The sequence below is a fragment of the Choloepus didactylus genome, chromosome 12 (genome assembly GCF_015220235.1).
Source record: "Choloepus didactylus isolate mChoDid1 chromosome 12, mChoDid1.pri, whole genome shotgun sequence".
Classification (NCBI taxonomy): Eukaryota; Metazoa; Chordata; class Mammalia; order Pilosa; family Megalonychidae; genus Choloepus; species Choloepus didactylus.
This window is the reverse complement of record NC_051318.1, coordinates 23220242-23240675: the sequence shown is the minus strand read 5'-3', so window position 1 is coordinate 23240675 and position 20434 is coordinate 23220242. Positions and strand designations below refer to the sequence as shown.

Here is a 20434-nt window from a genome sequence, read left to right as displayed (position 1 = left end):
GCACTTGCAAGGAACTGGGGGGCCATACACGAGTGGGATAAGCCCCTGACCTAAAACCACAGTTAGTCAGGTGGAGTTCACCTTGAACATCTCCCTCAAGAATCTCAAAGCATCTTACAGCCACACATTTCTCAAAGTACCCAGGGTCTATTCAAAGGCAGTTTAGAATAGTTTCTCTGGTTTACATGATGGAAAGTATATAGAAGAAAAATGAATTAGCCTATACTTTCTGACTATTTAGTTTACTGAAGTAAGTCTGGCCTCCTTCATGATGAAATGGCAGACTGAAAATCATTAATGCAAATGCCTATTTTTTTAGAGTAATATTATCTATTTAGAAATAATTGGGTCACTAGATGCATTTTTTTTGTGAAGAAGTTGTTCTCCCACCAGTATGATTTCCAGTCTTCTTAAGAAAAAACCTCTAGCTGACATAGGAACTACAATCTGAGGGGGAAAAAAATCTTTCTCTAAAATGCAGCTTATTGCCAGAGAAGTTCTTTGGAAAGGTAACTGTGGAGAACTGCACTTTCCTTATGGCAGGAACAGAGGTAACCAGGAGACAGACAGACTGGCCTGAAGGCTGGCCAGTCTTGTGTCACAGCACCTTCGACAGCCCAGGCAGTGCCAGCAGCAGACGGACAGCGGCTTCGGAGGACAAGATCCTACTGTTGACATTTGACATTTCTGGAATCCAGATCGTCCGTGCAGAGTGGCCAAGAGGGAATTTAAATCATACACTAAGTTACAGCTAACCAGAAAACTGATCAATAACCTATTTGTACAAAATGAGCAATTTTTTTTCAAAGGAATGTCTTCAAGATGTGTTGACTTTCATACAATTTGAAATTTCAAAGGTGTCTGTACTATATGAGGGAAATAATGGCAACTTAAAGGTTGTGATAAAAAAGACTCCTAAGATACGCAGGTCACGCTGTCCACCAAGCATCAGCTCTGGAATGAGAGAAGGGACACAGTCAGCAAGACTCACTGTTGTTATTTTTTAATCACATCCAATACTTTTTTTCCACAACTGAAGACATGGTTCCAACTCTTCATGTTAGCTTATGTTTTCTAATGGAAGAATTCTTTGCCATATTTTTAAAGCATTTTCCTCTCATATTATCGAAGTTGATTTCTACAGGTTTGAGAATTGGTGACCAGTGCTGCCCAGAATGCTGAGGTATGCTCCACGAGATGAGTCCTGGACCCTGTGATTTGTTCTTAGACACCTTGTATCTTGAGAATGCCTTTCCTCTCTCCTACTAAAATCCAGAAGAAATAGAAAAAAAAGAACCTCTACCAGCAGAGGACCAGAGAAAGTTAACCCGAGAAAACTGTGTGACTATATGCACCTGAGTTTTGCCAGCCTCCATAGCAGTCCCTCAACCCAGAAAAAAAATAACCAGGATCAAAATACCATTTAAGATCGACTTAGATTTGGATTACAAATTGCAATCATCAGAAAGAGGAAAAGGTGGAATCTGATTTAGAACTTGTTCTCTGCAGCTGAGGATTAACAGGCAACCACAAGCCCTGCCCTCAAGCAATGTCTCCTCCCTAATGTAAGTACAAATGCATGCTTCTTAGCACTATTGAGAAATAAGTTTAATCAGAATGCTTCCAAGGCTGGAAATGTTTTGTAAAATGCTATGTAACCCACACCAGTGCTTGCTTCCAGAAAGGCAATTGTGTTTATGATAGATGAGTGAATTTCTTCTCCAGAATTCACAGAATATTACTGTTGATTTTTATTCCTTCAAACCTCTTAATTTTTCAGATGAGGAGACCTAGATTGAGAATTGACTTGCTTAAGTTTATGCAAGCTAATTGACAGAGAAGGATTGCAATCTCATATTTTTGTTTCATGATTTGAAAAAAAAAAGACTGGGGAGGGACTTGGAAAATAAATAAAAGAGCCATTGGTGTTAGGAAAAAATCAGTCAAAAAAATAGGAAAAAGTTATAAATGTCACATAATTAATTTTAGGAAGTGTTTCCCTATAGAATGGCAAGCTTGAATAAATGGTTGTTTTTTGATCTGGGAAAAAATAATGAAATGGGTTAAGATAGATTGTGCCTCACATGGTTTGGAATTCATATGTTTTATCAACATCGAGACTGGGATAATATGTAAACATCTAAAATGCAAAACGGAAAAAAGGTTGCAGATTTGGCCAACCTGATTGGTTTCACCTGGGTAAAGATGTCTACTGCTGGGAAGTGGTGTCTGCCTGAGATCTGCTTCATGGTTGCTGACTTGTTTGGTCCAGTTGTGAAGGGAGGGAGAGGACTCCCAAGTGGGCCTCTGTTCAGTCCTCTGTCAGGAAGTCAACTGGCAAGATGCCCCCAGTGCAGCATCTGAATGTCAGGAGATGTTGAAGGGGAGTGGGTGGGGTTTCTCTTTGCGCTTTCTCTGTGGCAAAGTGTGCATAATTTCTGAGTGAAAGGTGAAAAATTAAACCTCCCAGGTCATGAGAACTGGTTATTATTTTTCTTACTCTATGAATTCTTGTTCAGTGTAATGAAATATTGTTTAAAAATATGAAGCAATTATTGTCTGCTAAATTAATACAGGCAGTAAAAGCTGTATTAAGTACCCAATGTACTGAAGGCGGTAGGAAATAGAATTGGTACTTTCCTACATCGTTGGTGGCATGAACTTTTTAGAAAGGAATTTTGCAAAATGTTCCAAGTCACCAAAATGACTGTAATCCTTGATCCACTAATTCCTAAAGAAAAAAGCCGAATAATATACATGAAAATAGTTGTTGTAGCACCATTTATAGTAAATAAAAATGGATGAAAAGGCAATAGGGCAATCATTTTGTAAATTATGATACACAAATCTGTTGGAATTTGTTTTGAAACTAACAATATGGAGGTGCTTATGACAATGTGAAATGACAATTACAAGATATGGTCATGTATTATACACTCAGATTGTATACATAAGAAACATTAATTTATGCAAAAGAAAAACTGAAAAGGGAAAAACTTCTCGTTTTATAATGAGGTATAAAGATATATTATTGTAATTTCTGATAAAATTGAATTTGTATTTACCCCTTATTTTATACTTTCTACTTATTCCAGTAGGTAGAATTCTGAAATGGCCCCAAGATTCCTGCCCCCAGTTCCCTTTTCTTGAGTGTGAACAGGACTTATGGGTAAGGTGGGATAGTCATTCCCTTGATTAGGGTATATTATGTAAGGCTGCATTTAGCAGAGGGAGAATCTCCAGCTGGCTTTGGAGAAGAAAGCTACCATGTTGAGAGAGAGCCACATGGCTAGGAACTGAGGCTTCCTTCAGGAGCTAAGAGCAATCCCCAGGCAATAGCCAGCAAGAAAATGGAGATCTCAGTCCAGGAACTATAAGGAACTCAATTCTACCAACAATGATGAGCTTGGGAAAGGACCCCGAGCCTCATGTAAAGGTGCCAGCCCCAGCCATCCTCATGATTTCAGCCTAGTGAGAGCCTGGGCAGAGGACCCAATTAGCCCATATCCAGACTACTGATCCACAGAAATGGTTAGATAATAAATTTGGCTTCTTTTAAACTGCTAAATTTGTAGTAATTTGTTGCATAGTATTGTAATAATAATGCAGTCCTAATTTAGATTACTTTATTTCTCCTTACTTGCATTGTTTTAGATTTAGATTGTTTTTTTCTGATTTTATTTTTCTCCCCCTACTAATTTGATTCTATTCCTATTTTTAGCAGTTATTGTAAATAATGAAAAAATTATTAACCGAAATGTAAAGTTAGTTAATAGCTTTAGCCTCTAAAAATACCCTTAGAACTTAGAACACTTCAAGTTCATTTCCTTCATCTTAACTTTCATACGGTTTTTGTTAGTTTCTTGAATCTTATCTTGGTTATTTTCGTTTTAAACTCATTAGACATTATTATTGTTGTTTTATATATTGTTATTTTATTGGATTTCCCTGCATATTTACCATTGTGTTTTGTTCTCTATCCCATTTATAATTTCACACCATGCAACTGGGATCACCACCTGTTTATGTTTTTCTGAAAATACTTGTATTTCCCCTGTGCTTTTGAAGGATGATTTTGCTGGATATAGTATTTGAAGTTGACCGTTTTTTCTCTCAGTTCTTTGAAGATACACTCTCACTGTTTCCTGACTTCTGTTGTAAATGATGAGTCAGTTGTCCATCACTCCACAGAAGGGAATTTATCCTTTCTCACTGCGTGCTTTTAAAACATTTCTTTGTTTTTGTTGTTCTGCTGTTTTGTTATGCAATATCTAGGTATGAGTTCCTTTGTAATTATTATGCTTGTAATACATGGGGTTCTTCAACCTGTAGAGTAGTATCTTTCATCAATTCTGGAACATCTCAGCTATTATATATTCAAATATTATCTCTATCCCCGTCTTACTCTCAATTTCCCCTTCTGAGACTCTGAATTAGATATATGTCATACTAACCAATATCCTCTCTGGCTTTTAATTTCCCCTTTGTATTTTCTATATATTTTTTCCTCTATTGTACATTATGAATAATTTCTTTAGATCTATATTCCAGTTCACTAATTCTTTCTGCAGTTGAATCCAATCTGCTTTTAAATGTCAATTAAGTTTTTAATTTTACTTAAATTTTCTTTTAAAAGTTCTGTTTTGTTGTTTTTTCAATCTTCATGGAATCTGTCTTTTTACTCATCTTTTCCATCTTTATTTGTTTAAATATATTAAACAGAATGTGTATTTTCTGTCTAATCATTTCAACATCTCCTTCAGCATTGCTATTTTTTTTATTAGTAGCACTTTCATTTAGTTCTCTTTAAAATTTTCGTTTCTCTGCTGTCTGCACTTGTTGTTTACCTTTTTCACTAGTACCTTTAGGGTATTAATCATAGCTATTTAAATTTTCTGTGTCTGATAGTTTTGACCTTTGGTTCATATCTGAGTCTTCTTGTTATTGCTTTATCTGCTAATGGTGAGTGTTTTTTCTTTCTTTTTTTTTTTTTTGTATGTCTTAAACACTTCTTGGTTAAAAATGTAACAACGTGTGTGAGACTATAAATACTGGTTATTATCCCTGCAAAGGGCCATGACCCTTTCTCTGATAAGCCAGTAATGTGAGGATTGAGTCAATCTAGTCAGGAGTCAGCTGTGCTTGAGATTTCCTGTTGTTATGGTTACCGTTAGTGCACCACCAGCTCCAGATTCTTCTGGTTTTACTAGAGGGTGGGGGCTGCTTTGCCAGAGAATGTTTCTCAGTGTCTGCTCCATTCTTGATTTTAGGCCTTCCGTTTTCACCTGTGCCTTGAATGGACCGTTCTTCCCATTCCTGCCTCTCCATGTGGTAGACTGCTGTTGCTTGTTAATCGGCACTTGCAAGCCTGTTAATGGCATTCAAAGGGCCTTCTTTCTTGTACTGGCCTAGACTCAGGCTTAGGTAGGCACTGTTTCCCTGGGTCTTGGGAAGTGTTGTCTTTCTCAGTAATCCTTCCCCTCTCTCAGCAGAAGGAAATATCTGTTGGTTTATACACAGGACATTTTCCTGTCCTTCACCCAGGAGTAGAGGTTTTTTCTTCCCTTCCCCCAGCCACAATGTATTTTCATCTGTGCCTTGGAAGTTACAGGGTTTGGTGCCCTTCCTGCCTGGGGTTAAGCCTTTTGTTTTGTAGTGGAGAAGGATCCAGGTGAGGCTTTCTGCTTTTCCTCCCATAGCAGACATTCTCTTCTTCCAAGCCTGCACCACGAAGGAAGCTTGGTTTGGTATCCACCCCTGCCCTCAGTCTCCCTCAGGAACACCCAGTGAAGGCAAATGGACAAGGGCCTGCTATAGTGAGTGTGAACTCCCCATGTGTCTGTGACTCCTGGGTGTTTTATACTCTTGCATTAACCCACACAATTTGTTAAGATTTTAGCTGAATTCTTCTTACCCATCTTATCCATGGGCAGGCCACCATCTTGTGTCTGTGCTCTGACCCGGGTATGTGGGGCTCACAACCCATCTTTCCTCAGAGGCACCTATCTTTCCTTAGATTTCAGGCTAGCTGGTTGACCTGCAACCTCAGCTCTCTGATGGGTTCAAGAAAAGTTAAGTTTGTAGATAACCTGGCTTTTTCTTGTTGTTAGGGTGAAAGCAACACTCTTTCCAGCTTTTACATCTCCTGCTCAACTTCCAGCAATTGTCTACTCGAGTATATTTATCTGATGGGCTTTTAATTTTTTTCCATTCTTTTGCTATCTTAAACACTCCTGTAAAAAAAAAAAAAAAAAGAACATAATTTTTCCTGCATGAATTATCTGAATAAATTCTTGGAAGTGGAATTGCTAGGTCAAAAAGAAGATGCTTTTGTAGTATTGACATTTATGTCGTATTTCCCTCCAGAAAGCTTATAGGAGCTCCAGCAATGCATGGAGAGTCCCATTCTCCAGCTCTCATGAATGCGATGTTAGACATTTTGATATTTGCCTAAGAGGTGAAAAATGGTTTCTGTGTGGTTCTAATTTGATTTTCTCTTATTATAGTGAGGTTCAGCTTCTTTTCATATGTTAAGTTTATTTGCATTTTTTCTTCTAACTGCATATTCTTTTTTCATCACACTTCACAATCAGTTTATTGGCTTTAATTCTAGTATGTTTCCGTTGGTTCTTCAGGGTTTCTAAGTAGATACTCATTTTCTACAAAAATGGATAATATTGTATGCTCCTATAAATAATATTGGAAAGAGTAGCTATTCTTTTCTTCTCTTTGACTTTACCAGGAATCCTTTATTATTTTTACAATTTGAAATGGTCACTATTAAAATGACCATTATTTTTTACCATTTGAAATGGTTACTTTTTATCAGAAGGAATATATTTCTATTCCTAGTTTCCTAAAAACATTTTTTTCATCAAGAAACATGTTAAATTTAATCTAATATTTCTCCATATCATATGGAGATAATTAAATGTTTCTGTCTTTTAATCTATTAATATGGTGAATGATATTAATAGATTTGTTAATATAACTCTATTTTCACATTGACAATTTTGGTCCAATAATGGTCAGTTTGATTATTTTTATTTCTAATGTAATGCTGGATTTCACTTTATAATATTTTACTTAGGATTCTTACATCTATAATAACCAATGAGATTTGGCTAAAGTTTTCTCATTTTGTGTTCTCTTTCTCAGGTACTGATATCAGAATAAAATAGAATTATAAAAGGAAATAGCAAACTTCCCAACTTTTTCAATAAACTGAAATCATTTAGGTAGCTTAGATATCACCTGTTCCTCAAGAATTTGAAATAATTTGTCTGTAAAGCCCTTTTGGTTGAGTTCCCTTTTCTGAAAAGATTTGTTTAACTTAAAAAATATGTTTAATTAGCCTGTTCCTGTTTTCTACCATTTCTTAATTCATTTTTAATAGTTTATATTTTCCTAGAAAATCACCCATTTTGAAACTCTGAATAAAATTATATCTACTGTTCTCCTTAAAAGTTGAAAACATCATCAATATCTATGATTATTCCCTTCTGACTTATTTTGAGGATTTGTATTTGCTATATCTTACATCTTAATTAGGCTAATTAAACTATTTTATTTTGTGCATTTTATTATTTTAGTTATTTTTCTTTAAAGATCAATGTGCTGAACTTTATTGATAATTCTGTTCTTCTTATGTCAGTTCACATATTTTTGTTTTCCTTTTTTATTAATTTATTTCCCTTCTTCTCATGTATTGCTTTGTATTCTTTTCCTAATTCTTAAATTGAATAGTCTATCATAATTTGTCCTTTAGTGATGAATGTATTTATCTATCATTTTGCCCCCAAGCATCATTTTGATCTCATTATTCTATCATTGTGTTTTCTATAGTTATACAAATGTTCTATAATTAAACATTTACAAATTGTTACTTTTTAAATTTTCTATAGATTATTATTTTTTTGACCCAAGATTGTTTAGGAGAATTTTTAATTTCCAGGCAGTGGGAAATTGGAAGGGGAGAGGTTGGTTTGTACCCTTGTTACCAATTTCTGTTTTTTTATGTTTTGGGAATTAAAGGATGTAGTTTTTGACATTTAGTGAAGTTTGCTCTGTAAATAATATAGACAGTCTTTTTTCTTTTTTTCCATAGTGTTCCAGAGGCACTTAAAAAGAAACGTTATCTTGCTTTGTTTTCAGAGATAACATATATCCAACAAATATATTATTATTTTGTTATCTATATTCTCTATAATTTTTCTAATAGGTGTAATAAGCACTCAGAGATGTATTTAAATCTCCCACAATTATAGTTTTCCATAAACTATTCTCATTTTGCTTTTCTATATTCAATGGAAGAAAATTATTTGGCATTAAATGTTCCACCATTTCAGGTAGGCCATGAATAGAAAGGAAAAACAACAACAACATGTATACTCCAACTATATGGTTAGTTTCATGTTATTTTACTTAGAGGATAAAGAACCCAGCTTACAGAGGGAAGCCACACAAACTAAAACCAGATGCAGTCTTGATTTCCTTAGCCTCAGCATCCCAAATATTTAGGGTAAATCATGTAAGTTATCATCCATAGATGGACATTTCTGAGTGTGAAAGAGGGTATACTACTGATGATTCCACTGGGACAACAAGATGAGTGGTCACTGTACTAACAAGAGTCTAAAACTGTCCATGATGCATGACCCAGCATATTCCTGTTAAATATTTATGTGCCCTTTTCTTTTAGCCTTTCTGAATCACTTTGTGTTACGAGAGTCTTGTAAACAGCCTGTGATTGGCTTTCATTTCTCTAACAACCTGAGTCTTTGTCTTTTAAGAGGTTAATTTGACCCCTTTACATTTATTTCCTTGTATGTAATTGTATTGTTATATTTTCGGGTTTGTACACTTCTTTTATATCCCATATTTTGTGATATGAATTGTTTTTTCTCTAGCAATTTCAAAGTTATATTTTTCTTTTATAAAATGTTACTAGCATTTGCTTTAGGTTTTCTAAGAATATACATCTATTTGTAGCTTTGTAGTTATCAACAAGACTAAAATAGTATTTATCACATATCCCACTCCCACCCTGGTAAGATGAGACAATTAATGCATTTTACTTCTCACCTTCCTCTCACCCATTTCTCAATTAGTTAGAATAATTTGAATTTTTTTTACCCAGTTTATCATAGCTAAGGTATTTTGGGCATTATGTTCCTTAACTTTCAAAAATTTAAATATTTTTGTTATTTTATTTTTAAACTCTTTATTTATACATATATGTGTCTCTCTCTAAACAAGTCCAATACAGTTTGTATTACCATAGTTTCGTAGTATATCATAGTTTCTGGTAGAAATCAGCGTTTCTATTTGCCCTTCTTTTTCAAAATTGTCTTAACCTATTATGACTTTATTCTGCCATATAAATCAGGATTTTTTAAATGAGTTCATTGTTTTCCTCAAAAAATGCAGTTGAAATTAAGGTTGGTATTGCATTTAATTTAAGAATTAATTTCAGGAAAACTGCAGTTACATAAGTTTATTACATTTAATCCTATGTATAAATGATTTAAGTATTTGCCACCATTCCTTCTGTACTATGACATGCCATTCATGAGTCATTATTTAGATTCTTCTTTTGTTAACTGATTTATATGTTTGAGTAATTTGGGGGGAATAATACATTCTTGAATTCTTACTTAACTAATATCTTTCTGTTGCTTTCACCCATGAGCAGTAACTTGGCTGGACAACAAAGTCTTTGTTCAAACTGTTTAATCTCAGAGTCTTGTCGCCCTTGCTCTATTGTATTCTTACATTTAACATTTCAGAGAAAAGATCAAAGCCAATCTGATGTTTCTTCCTTTGTGTATTTATAAGCATTTACTTGGTTGCACATAGGATTTTTTATGCCTGGAAATAAAATATTTTACTAGGATATGCCTAAATAAGTCTTTTTTATTTTTTATTTTGCTTGAAATAGGGTATATCAATTCCTACTACAGATTCAAGTCTTCAGCTCTAAAATGCTTTCTTAAATTGTACTTTTGAATCTTGTGTCTATTTCATTTATTCTATTCTCTTCTTCAGAAATAATAATTATTTGTATATTTATTCTTTGTTATGTATCCTCTGAACCTATTATTTCTTTTAATAATTTTCAATGCTTTATCCATTTTCTTTACTTTCATCCTCCACATCACTGATTTAGTTTTCTGCAACTGAATTTCTACTCTTTCTATTTCAACACTGGTTGAAATTTGCCATGACATCATTTCCTTTATTGCATTCTTTCTATAACTGTTTTTGTACTGTTTAATCTAGCCTGATATCTTATTTCATCTTTCATCTCAAGTTCATGGACTTCATGTTGTCCTTATATTTCATTAAGAATGCAAAGCAGATGTATAAAATCTCCTTTTGTTTCCTGTAGTAAATCTTTTTCAAAACCTGCTATATCATTTTTCTCCCTCAAATATTAGGTTTATCCATTTTCTGCCAAAAAAACTTTCCATAGATATCACATGATTTTTTGTTCTGTTTCATTTTCTCTATACCTGCCCTTGAGTCAAGAGAAGTTTATATCGTCCTGGTATTTGCCCTGAGCAGTTATTTTTTAAATTTTTCACTACTTACCTACATTCTTGTGAAATCCTTTTATTTGCTCTTCAGCTAGTGTTCTGGTTTGCTGAAGCTGCCTTCACTGAAAAAAGGCCAATGGTGTCCAGAACACTTCTGTCAGCTGGGAAGGCATGTGGCTGCTATTTGCTGGTCCTTTGCTCCCAGGTTGTATTTCCAAACGGCTTTCTCCAAAACATCTCTGGGTGTCTGTCTTGGCTCCTCTCTCTCAGCGCCTCTGCATTCTTGCTTCTTTCTCCCAGGATGTTTCTCTCTAAGCATTTGGGAGTCCTCTGTTAGCTTCTCCAGGGCAAACTCTGGGCTTCATCTCTTAGCTTAGCATGTCCAGACGTTCTGTTGTCCACATCTCTAAGCATCTCTGTTGGCTCCCTCTGTCCTGAGCTCTCTTTAAATTACTCCAGTGATCCAATTAAGACCCACCCATACTGGGTGGGATAACACCTCCATGGAAATAATCTAATCAAAAGGTCTTGCCTACAGTTGGGTGCGTCACATCTCCATGGAAACATTCAATCAAATGTTTCCCAGCAAGATTGGATTAAGAGATCATAGCTCAAGGATCACCTGACATCATGAATGACACGGTAACCATCCAGACCAGGAAATTCATGACCAACCGACTTCTTCAGCAGAAACAAATGGTCATTGATGTTCTTCACTCTGGAAAGGCAACAGTACCTAAGACAGAAATTCGGGAAAAACTAGCCAAAATGTATAAGACTACACCAGATGTCATCTTTGTATTTGGATTCAGAACCCATTTTGGTGGTGGCAAGACAACTGGCTTTGGCATGATTTATGACTCCTTGAATTATGCAAAGAAAAATGAACCCAAACACAGACTTGCAAGACATGGTCTGTATGAGAAGAAGAAGTCCTCCAGAAAACAGCAAAAGGAATGCAAGAACAGAATGAAGAAAGTCAGGGGGACTGCAAAGGCCAGTGCTGGTGCTAGCAAAAAGTGAGCTGGGGATTAGATAACAAAAGGAGTAAAGATTCTTCAATGACTTGATCCGTGATTGTGCAGATTTTACCAGAGGATTAATTAAACTATAAAAACTTAAAAAAAAAAAAATCATGGCTCTTCTGGGTCCATAACAGTTTCAAACTTGCACAAACTAGCTAGTAAACTCCTTTTCAGCTAGTAAATCTCTTTAATTCCCACAATACACAACAGTAGTGCTTATCTTACACATGGGGAAACTAAAGTTAATAGAGGTGTTAAAACATGCCTAAAGTCAAAAAGTTGGTATGTAATAAAGGTAAGATTCAAAGCCAGCTCTGTCTGATGCCAAAACCCATTCCCACAATTGCTGTGCCATATGCCCCACCCTATTAGGAGGCCTCAGCATCTCATTGAGCAATTTGTCAGTATGAACACTCTCATGGGAAACCACAAATCTGTCCTAGTGATCACTCATTTTCATTCATCATTTTATTAGTGAGTTGAAAGAACCCCTTCAGATATTATCAGAGACAAATATTTGAATTGGGATAAACTCATATGAAAATGCAGTTATGATTCATATGCAAAGGTCTGTTTTTAAGTTCAAAAAGAAAGCCTCAGAAAAGAAGGCATGCCTTTATACCATTTATGTAAAATACACACACCTCATACAAGTATTTATGTCCATATATATGCATGGGATGCCTAGGACTAGAAGGTTATATAACTGCTCATTTGTCACAAAGTTGAAAAGTGATAGAAGGTGTCAACTGAACCTGACAAATAATAGTTCATGTAATGTGAGTGAATTATTCAATTTATTACAGCCAGATGTGTTCACTGAGCAGCAGATCTAGAGGCACTGTCTGTTAGAAACCAGCCTCCCAGCTTCCAAGTCTCCACCTTTTGCTTGTTGGTGTGAGGAAACTATTGGGCCCTCCATGGAGCCCCATACCATGCTTGCTGTGGGGTTTGTGCCCTTCTGACAGACTCTTGCTTCCTGATTGCCTTCAGAATCCACCCAAGTCCATTCCTTCATGCTTCTAGTAAGATAGGTGACTCAAAGCAGGTGTCTGAAGATTGTTCCTGAAACACAAAATTAATAACCATAGTTGTGTCTATGGACAAGAATAAGATTAAGACGGGGCAGGGAGGAAGTGACTTTCAGTTTTGCTCCATATGTTCCTGGATTTTTTAAAATCCTTCATGACGATAATGTGTTCAAGCAGTACAAAGAAAGAGCAAAAGATGCCTGTGTTCTGAGTAAACTTACCAGGTAAGACCCATCCCCGTGAAGTGGTTTATGCTTGGCCAAGTCCTGATCTCTGAGTAGGATGCATGTCACACCTTTATCTGCTACGAAGATACCCTCATTTTCTGAAGGCCAAGAGGTTTGGAAAACCAGATAAGATTCTTAAAATCTGATAGAAAGAAAGGAAGAAGGAAGATTCTCTAGATAAGTATTTCTCTAGCTTTACTACAACTATATACCTTAACCTTCTGGGCATCTTATTAATATGCAGATTCTGGATCAAGGGATCTGGGATGGTGCCCCAAATTCTACACTTCTAACAAGCTCCCAGGTACTGAGGCTGTTGGTCATGGGATGTTCTAGTTTGCTAATGCTGCCAGAATGCAAAACACCAGAGATGGATTGACTTTTATAAAAGGGGGTTTATTTGGTTACACAGTTACAGTCTCAAGGCCATAAAGTGTCCAAGGTAACACATCAGCAATTGGATACCTTCACTGGAGGATGGCCAGTGGTATCGGAAAACCTCCGTTTACTGGGAAAGCATGTGCCTGGCGTCTGCTCCAAAGTTCTGGTTTCAAAATGGCTTTCTCCCAGGACGTTCCTCTTTAGGCTGCAGTTCCTCAAAAATGTCACTCTTAGTTGCTTCTAGGGCATTTTTCCTTCCTTACCTTCTCCAGAGCAAGAGTCTGCTTTCAACGGCCATCTTCAAGCTGTCTTTCATCTGCAGCTCCTCTTTCAGCTCCTGTGCATTTTTCGAAGTGTCCCTCTTGGCTGTAGCAAGCCTGTTCCTTCTGTCTGAGCTTATATAGTGCTCCAGTAAACTAAACAAGACCCATGCTGAATGGGCAGGGCCACAACTCCATGGAAATTATCGGGTTAGAGTCATCACCCACAGTTGGGTGGGTCACATCTCCATGGAAACACTCAAAGAATTACAATCTAATCAACACTGATACATCTGCCCACACAAGATTGCATCAAAGATAATGGCATTTTGGGGGGCATAATACATTGAAACCGGCACGTGGACCATACTTTGAATATCAAGGGACTAGAGGGAAGCCCAACGTATCATATTTGAGAACAAGAGCTCTACAGCAGCAAAGTTCCTCTAGGGATGAAAGGTTCTTGGTTGCCAATTAATATTGCTATGAGAATTAGAGGAATAAAAGTTGTAATCAGAAAGGTTAAATAGATCCTTCAAAAGAACTTGTGCGGCTGATGTTGTGGTATGGAAAAAGCCATGGACTCCTCACAGCTCTGCCACCATCTAGCTTTGTTCCTTGGAGTTTCAGCTTTCTTGTCTAAAGTGAGTATGTTGGATTAGATGATCTCTAGAGTTCCTTTCAACTAGGAAATTGAGATTCTTATGACAAAAGTAGAATGATTCCGTAGTTGTGAGCTTCATTACTATGCATATAGAGTAATACAGTCATTAAAGTTGACATGAGGGCTGAACACTTAAAGAGTCTTACTAGTATAAAAGATATCCAGATGTTGCAGATTTGAATATGCATGTTTAACTGCTATTTTTCCAGGGAATCTAAAATGTCAAAATTGTATTCACGCCAGTTGTTAGCCTGCAGTGTCATGGTCCAGAAGGCTACTTGTCATGCAGAGTACAGATTCATGTCAGACAAAATCATGAGGTTGGGGTTTTTGCTGTTGTTTTTTTCCCCCAAACCTCCAAATCCTTAAAAAAATATAATCAGCTAGGAATAAGATGAGGAAAAGTCTGCATATTTCATGAAATTAGTGAAGTAATTATGCTAATTTTAAATGTGGACTGAATATAGCCTGGACCGTGGTAGCTTTCTCTTTTGTGCAATTTAAGTGGTGAATAAATCACTGTATGTCCAGGAATGTGATGGAGACAGGGGCACTTACGAAGCTGTTAAACAGTTCTCTCAGGAAGCTGCTTACCTAGGTACACAGAGTGTGAGACAGAGCTGTTATTGGAACCCCAGGTCTGTCTACCTGTGACAGCCTGCTCCATTGCCTCCCAAGTAGCAACCGACAGAAGGAACTACATCAGTCAGTGGTTTATATATGTATGTGATGAGACTGACGCTTTTTACCAAAGCTTTAAGGTAATCCAGATGGCTTCCAAATTCAGTGAAAGCATTAAAATCACCTAAAAATTTGTAGGATGAGAGTAATCCTCAAATCCAATCAAGGCGAGCAGGACTACATTCTATTCTAATATAAAGAAAGCTTATTTTAATGGATTGTATTGTAACCCACATAAGAAAAATACAGAAGTCTGTATAGGGTCTGTGTACTGGAGAACAAAAGACTATGTATTATGGTTCCAAAAAGTATTTAAGTTTACTAGGCCAAAAAAGAAAAATGGTGGGGAGAAGGGGGGGCAGGGATAGCACTCAAGACTATGCAACTTCCATTATGCTGAACCCAAATTTCCAAGCAAATTTTGACTAATGATGTGATTTTTTTAAATATAACAATTTTAAATAGGAGGTTCCCTGGAGAGAACAGATAGGAATATCTGAGGTACTAAAAGTGAATGTTATCCTCTTGCAAATTACTGAAGTGACACATCTGCTTCATCCTAGTGAGCTTGAGTAGCATGGGCAGCCCCTCAGAGTAGGATCATCCTAGAGTACAAGCATAAAACCAAGTTTCTGGACATGCAAATTTGAAGACCAGACAGATGTTAGACCAATGGGGACTTCATCCAGTACAGTCCCTGTGAGAGCTTGTCTCTGAAGCAGCCATCTAACTAGCGTCTCTCTCTGGTATCTTTTTAGCTGTACCATAAGCTCCTTTGGGGTGGCCATAGGGATTTTCAGTCAGTGCTATTTTGAACCATATGGGAGTATGAGGCAAAAAGAAAATTCAGTAATTCTGATCCTGTCTTTATTTAAAATTTGAATGTTTTGTTGCTGATAGACTTTTTACATTAACTTTGATAATTTTTAGTATTGCACTAAAATATTCTTTATCTTGATTACTGAATTTTTAATACTTTGTGCCCAAGGTGGGTGCCTTGCCCTAGTCCCAATCCTATTTTCAGTGCAATTGGTGATCTTCATAGCTCTGCATCTCTTCCTCTTCATGACTCTCATCTCCTTTTAATTTCACACAACAAAGCTGGTTGCTCTAGCTTAGTATTAATGCAAAGGAAAGTACATAGTTGAAAATCCATTTTCTGTAAGGTTATTGTGAAATACACAAATTGAGCAATGCGGAGTAGCACCAAACTTTTGGAAGTAACGGCAACGGGGAAGCCAGCATAACATTTCTGTTATCAGAGACCGAATGCCTGCCTGTTTTGAGCTTGGGCAACCTGTGGGGCTGCTGAGCAGGTTTTCAGACACAGCAGACTCTGCTCTGCAGTGTGACAGACAAGATGAGAGGATGAGTGCTGGTCAGGGGTGGTAGGCGGTACAATCCATGAGCACGCAGATGCCCAGCTTATCCATCTTGTATCCTCAGTGCTTAGCAAGTGGCAGCTGTTCATCAAACTGAATTGAATGTTTGTCTTTTTCATCTGGCTTTCTCATGTGGACAGTAACTTCCTTAACAAAGGCTTCTCTGCTATAGGGTGCAATGTGAAAAGTTGATGATGTTGATGGTGAACATGATATTTAAATCCCTGGAAATGAGAAACTTTAAAAAGAGGCCAATATGGTGAGATACTTGTTGGTGAATGGCAAAGAATTCTTCGAAAAGCAGCCTTAAATCATATAAAGGCCCTTTCAGTACATTTCATTGAGCACGAAGGGCATTCGGTGGGGCCCTCTGGCTTCCTTGCAAGAGAAGACTACAACATACAGGGAAGACTCAGCAGAGTATAAGGTCAATGGGTTGCCGGATGATATACAGGATACCTAAATAAATTTTGAATTCCATATGAGCAACAAATACTTTTTTTTTTTTTTAAATAAAAACATAATTTTATTATAATGTTAAGTGAAAAAGCAGACCACAAAACTTAATGCATAATATGAGCTGTATTATTATTATTTTTTTTCATTGCATTAACTTATTTTTTTTTCCATTTTTATTGAGATTGTTCAGATACTATACAATTATCCAAAGATCCAAAGCGTACAATCACTTGCCCCTGGGTACCCTCATACAGCTGTGCATCCATCACACTTAATTTTTGTTCAATTTTTAGAAACTTTTCATTACTCCAGACAAGAAATAAAGTGAAAGATGAAAAAAGAAAAAAAGAAAAGGAAACTCTAAACCTCCCCTATCCCTAACCAACCCCCTTCAATTGTTGACTCCTAGTATTGATATAGTACGTTTGTTACTGTTTATGAAAAAAATGTTGAAATACTACTAACTGTAGTATATAGTTTGTAATAGGTATATAGTTCTTCCCTATATGCCCCTCTATTATTAACTTCTAATTGTATTGTCATACATTTGTTCTGGTTCATGAAGTGATTTCTAGTATTTGTACAGTTGATCATGGACATTGCCCACCTTAGGATTCAGTTTTATACATTTCCATCTTTTGACCTCCAACTTTCCTTCTGGTGACATATATGACTCTGAGCTTCCCCTTTCCACCTCATTCACACACCATTCGGCGCTGTTAGTTATTCTCACATCTTGCTACCAACACCCCTGTTCATTTCCAAACATTTAAGTTCATCCTAATTGAACATTCTGCTCATACTAAGCAAGAGCATCTACATTTCTTCCACAAGGCAGGAGGGAGAGTCAAAGAAGGTAGAGAGGCAAAAGAAAGAGGAAACAAAAAAAAATGGCAGCTAGGAAGCAGCAAAAGGAAAAATAACCTTAAATCAAAGTAGAATAAAGAATCAGACAATACCACCAATGTCAAGTGTCTAACATGCCTCCCCTATTCCCCCCCTCTTATCTGCATTCACCTTGGTATATCACCTTTGTTACATTAAAGGAAGCATAATACAATGATTCTATTAGTTACAGTCTCTAGTTTATGCTGATTGCATCCCTCCCCCAATGCCTCCCCATTTTTAACACCTTGCAAGGTTGACATTTGCTTGTTCTCCCTCGTAAAAGAACATGTTTGTACATTTTATCACAATTGTTGAATACTCTAGATTTCACCAAGTTACACAGTCCCAGTCGTTATCTTTCCTCCTTTCTTGTGGTGTCTCACATGCTCCCCATCTTTCTCTCTCAACCATATTCATAGTTACCTTTGTTCAGTGTACTTACATTGTTGTGCTACCATCTCCCAAAATTGTGTTCCAAACCACACACTCCTGTCTTCTATCACCCTGTAGTGCTCTCTTTAGTATTACCTGTAGGGCAGGTGTCTTGTTCACAAAGTCTCTCATTGTCTGTTTGTCAGAAAATATTTTGAGCTCTCCCTCATATTTGAAGCACAGCTTTGCTGGATACAGGATTCTTGGTTGGTGGTTTTTCTCTTTCAGTATCTTAAATATATCACACCACTTCCTTCTTGCCTCCATGGTTTCTGCTGAGATATCCGCACATAGTCTTATTAAGCTTCCTTTGTATGTAATGGATTGCTTTTCTCTTGCTGCTTTCAGGATTCTCTCTTTGTCTTTGACATTTGATAATCTGATTATTAAGTGTCTTGGCGTAGGCCTATACATATCTCTTCTGTTTGGAGTACGCTGCGCTTCTTGGATCTGTAATTTTATGTCTTTCATAAGAGATGGGAAATTTTCATTAATTATTTCCTCTATTATTGCTTCTGCCCCCTTTCCCTTCTCTTCTCCTTCTGGGACACCAATGATATGTACATTATTGTACTTTGTTTCATCCTTGAGTTCCCGGAGATGTTGCTCATATTTTTTCATTCTTTTCTCCATCTGCTCCTTTGCGTGTAGGCTTTCAGGTGTTTTGTTCTCCAGTTCCTGAGTGTTTTCTTCTGCCTCTTGAGATCTGCTGTTGTATGTTTCCATTGTGTCTTTCATCTCTTGTGTTGTGCCTTTCATTTCCATAGATTCTACTAGTAGGTTTTTTGAATTTTTGATTTCTGCTGTATACATGTCCAGTTCTTCCTTTACAGCCTCTATCTCTTTTGCAATATCTTCTCTAAACTTTTTGAATTGATTTAGCATTAGTTGTTTAAATTCCTGTATCTCAGTTGAAGTGTACGTTTGTTCCTTTGACTGGGCCATAACTTTGTTTTTCTTAGTGTAGGTTGTAATTTTCTGTTGTCTAGGCATGGTTTCCTTGGTTATCCAAATCGGTTTTCTCAGACCAGAACAGGCTCAGGTCCCAGAGGGAAGAAATATTCAGTATCTGGTTTCCCTGCAGGTGTGTCTTAGAAAATTGCTCCACCCTTTGATGCCTCGGGTCACTGTGCTTTTCTGCCCAGCAGGTGATGCCTGTTAGCCTATAATTCTTGACTGGTGTGAGGAGGTGTGGCCGTGTTCCCCCAGGCTCTGGGGTCTGGTTCTGAATGGAAAGGGCCCCACCCCTTTCCTCCTAGAGAAGACAGACCCCTCAGATGGAGGTCATTAGCATTTCAATGGTCTCTCTCTCTGCTTGTGCTGTCTCCACCCTTCCCAGAGTCACAGCCCTGGAAACTGAAAATGACTGGGGCTTTCTCCACTGAGCCAAAAAAAGAAACAGATAGTCCCCTTCAGACCCAGTCCGAGGCAACCCTCCGGCTCTCCCAGGTCAGTCGTCACCCAAAGCCTCTGTCTGTTTTTTGGGGCTGTGTACCTGTAGTGAGCAGTTCACACTCACTACTTAAAACCCCAGTTGGAGCTCAGCTGAGCTGTATTCACTTGCTGGGAGAGAGCTTCTCTGTGGCACCACGCGGCTCCACATCTCGGGCTATGGGGGAGGGGGTCTCCCGACCTGGTTCCGCAGGTTTTACTTACAGATTTTATGCTGTGTTCTTGGGCGTTCCTCCCAATTCAGGTTGGTGTATGATGAGTGGATGGTCTCGTTTGTCCCCCCGCAGTTATTCTGGATTATTTACTAGTTGTTTCTGGTTTTTTGTAGTTGTTCCAGGGGGACTACTTAGCTTCCACTCCTCTCTATGCCGCCATCTTGCCCCGATCTCCAACAAATACTTTTTAAGTAAAAATATGTCCCACATCTTGCAAGGGCATCATATTTTTATTTGCTAAATCTGGCAACCCTAAATGTCAAGACTGAAAATTAAAGAATGCAGATGCCATCATCATGTTACCAATAAGACACTGCTTGAGGCTATTGAAAGCCCAAGGAAGAGCGTCTTGATGAGTATATCGTCCTCCTTATCAGGGGTCCTCTTGGAAGCCCAGGGCATCTTGGTCACTTTGGCTCCCAGTCTTTGTAATTTCCTAAGAGAAGCCTTGGAATCAGAAAGATGCAAAGGAATGGGTGGAGTTGTAGAGAAGAGTGAAGGGAATTATTAAAGGGGTTGGTGGAACTGTTAGATTTATGGTTTAGGAGTAAAAAATTAAAGAGATAAATAGGCTTTACCTTAATTGTGCAATGACTAATCATTCAAAGACTAATGACAGAGATGAATGCCCATAAAAGTCTTTCTGGGCAAAAGCATCAAAGGTGATTAAACTATGCTAAAATAGGGAATAAATGGACAGGGTTAAGAAAAGAGAAACAGTTCTTAAAATAGTTTTCTTCCCCCCTAAAATCTCACAATATTCCCATTCATAATGCATCCTGCATGTGACATTGATCTC

The 20434-nt window shown here is 37.3% G+C and overlaps 2 protein-coding genes across 2 annotated transcripts in view; both read left to right on the top strand.

Moving 5' to 3' along the window:
• Positions 1-498: 498 nt before the first annotated feature.
• The window catches only part of LOC119507198, a 308269-nt gene continuing 288333 nt past the window's right edge, over positions 499-20434 (top strand). Inside the window, exon 1 of the mRNA XM_037800319.1 lies at positions 499-1565. The gene's annotated coding sequence lies outside the window, so the exon portion shown is untranslated. The remainder of the gene's footprint in view (positions 1566-20434) is intronic.
• LOC119507199 (40S ribosomal protein S24-like) lies at positions 11169-11561 on the top strand. Its single transcript, XM_037800322.1, has one exon. It carries the CDS (start codon positions 11169-11171, stop codon positions 11559-11561), a length of 393 nt encoding a protein of 130 aa, XP_037656250.1.

Coding starts and splice junctions, on each gene's coding strand:
- LOC119507199 (XM_037800322.1), top strand. CDS start 11,169: ATGAATGACACGGTAACCATCCAGACCAGGAAATTCATGACCAACCGA.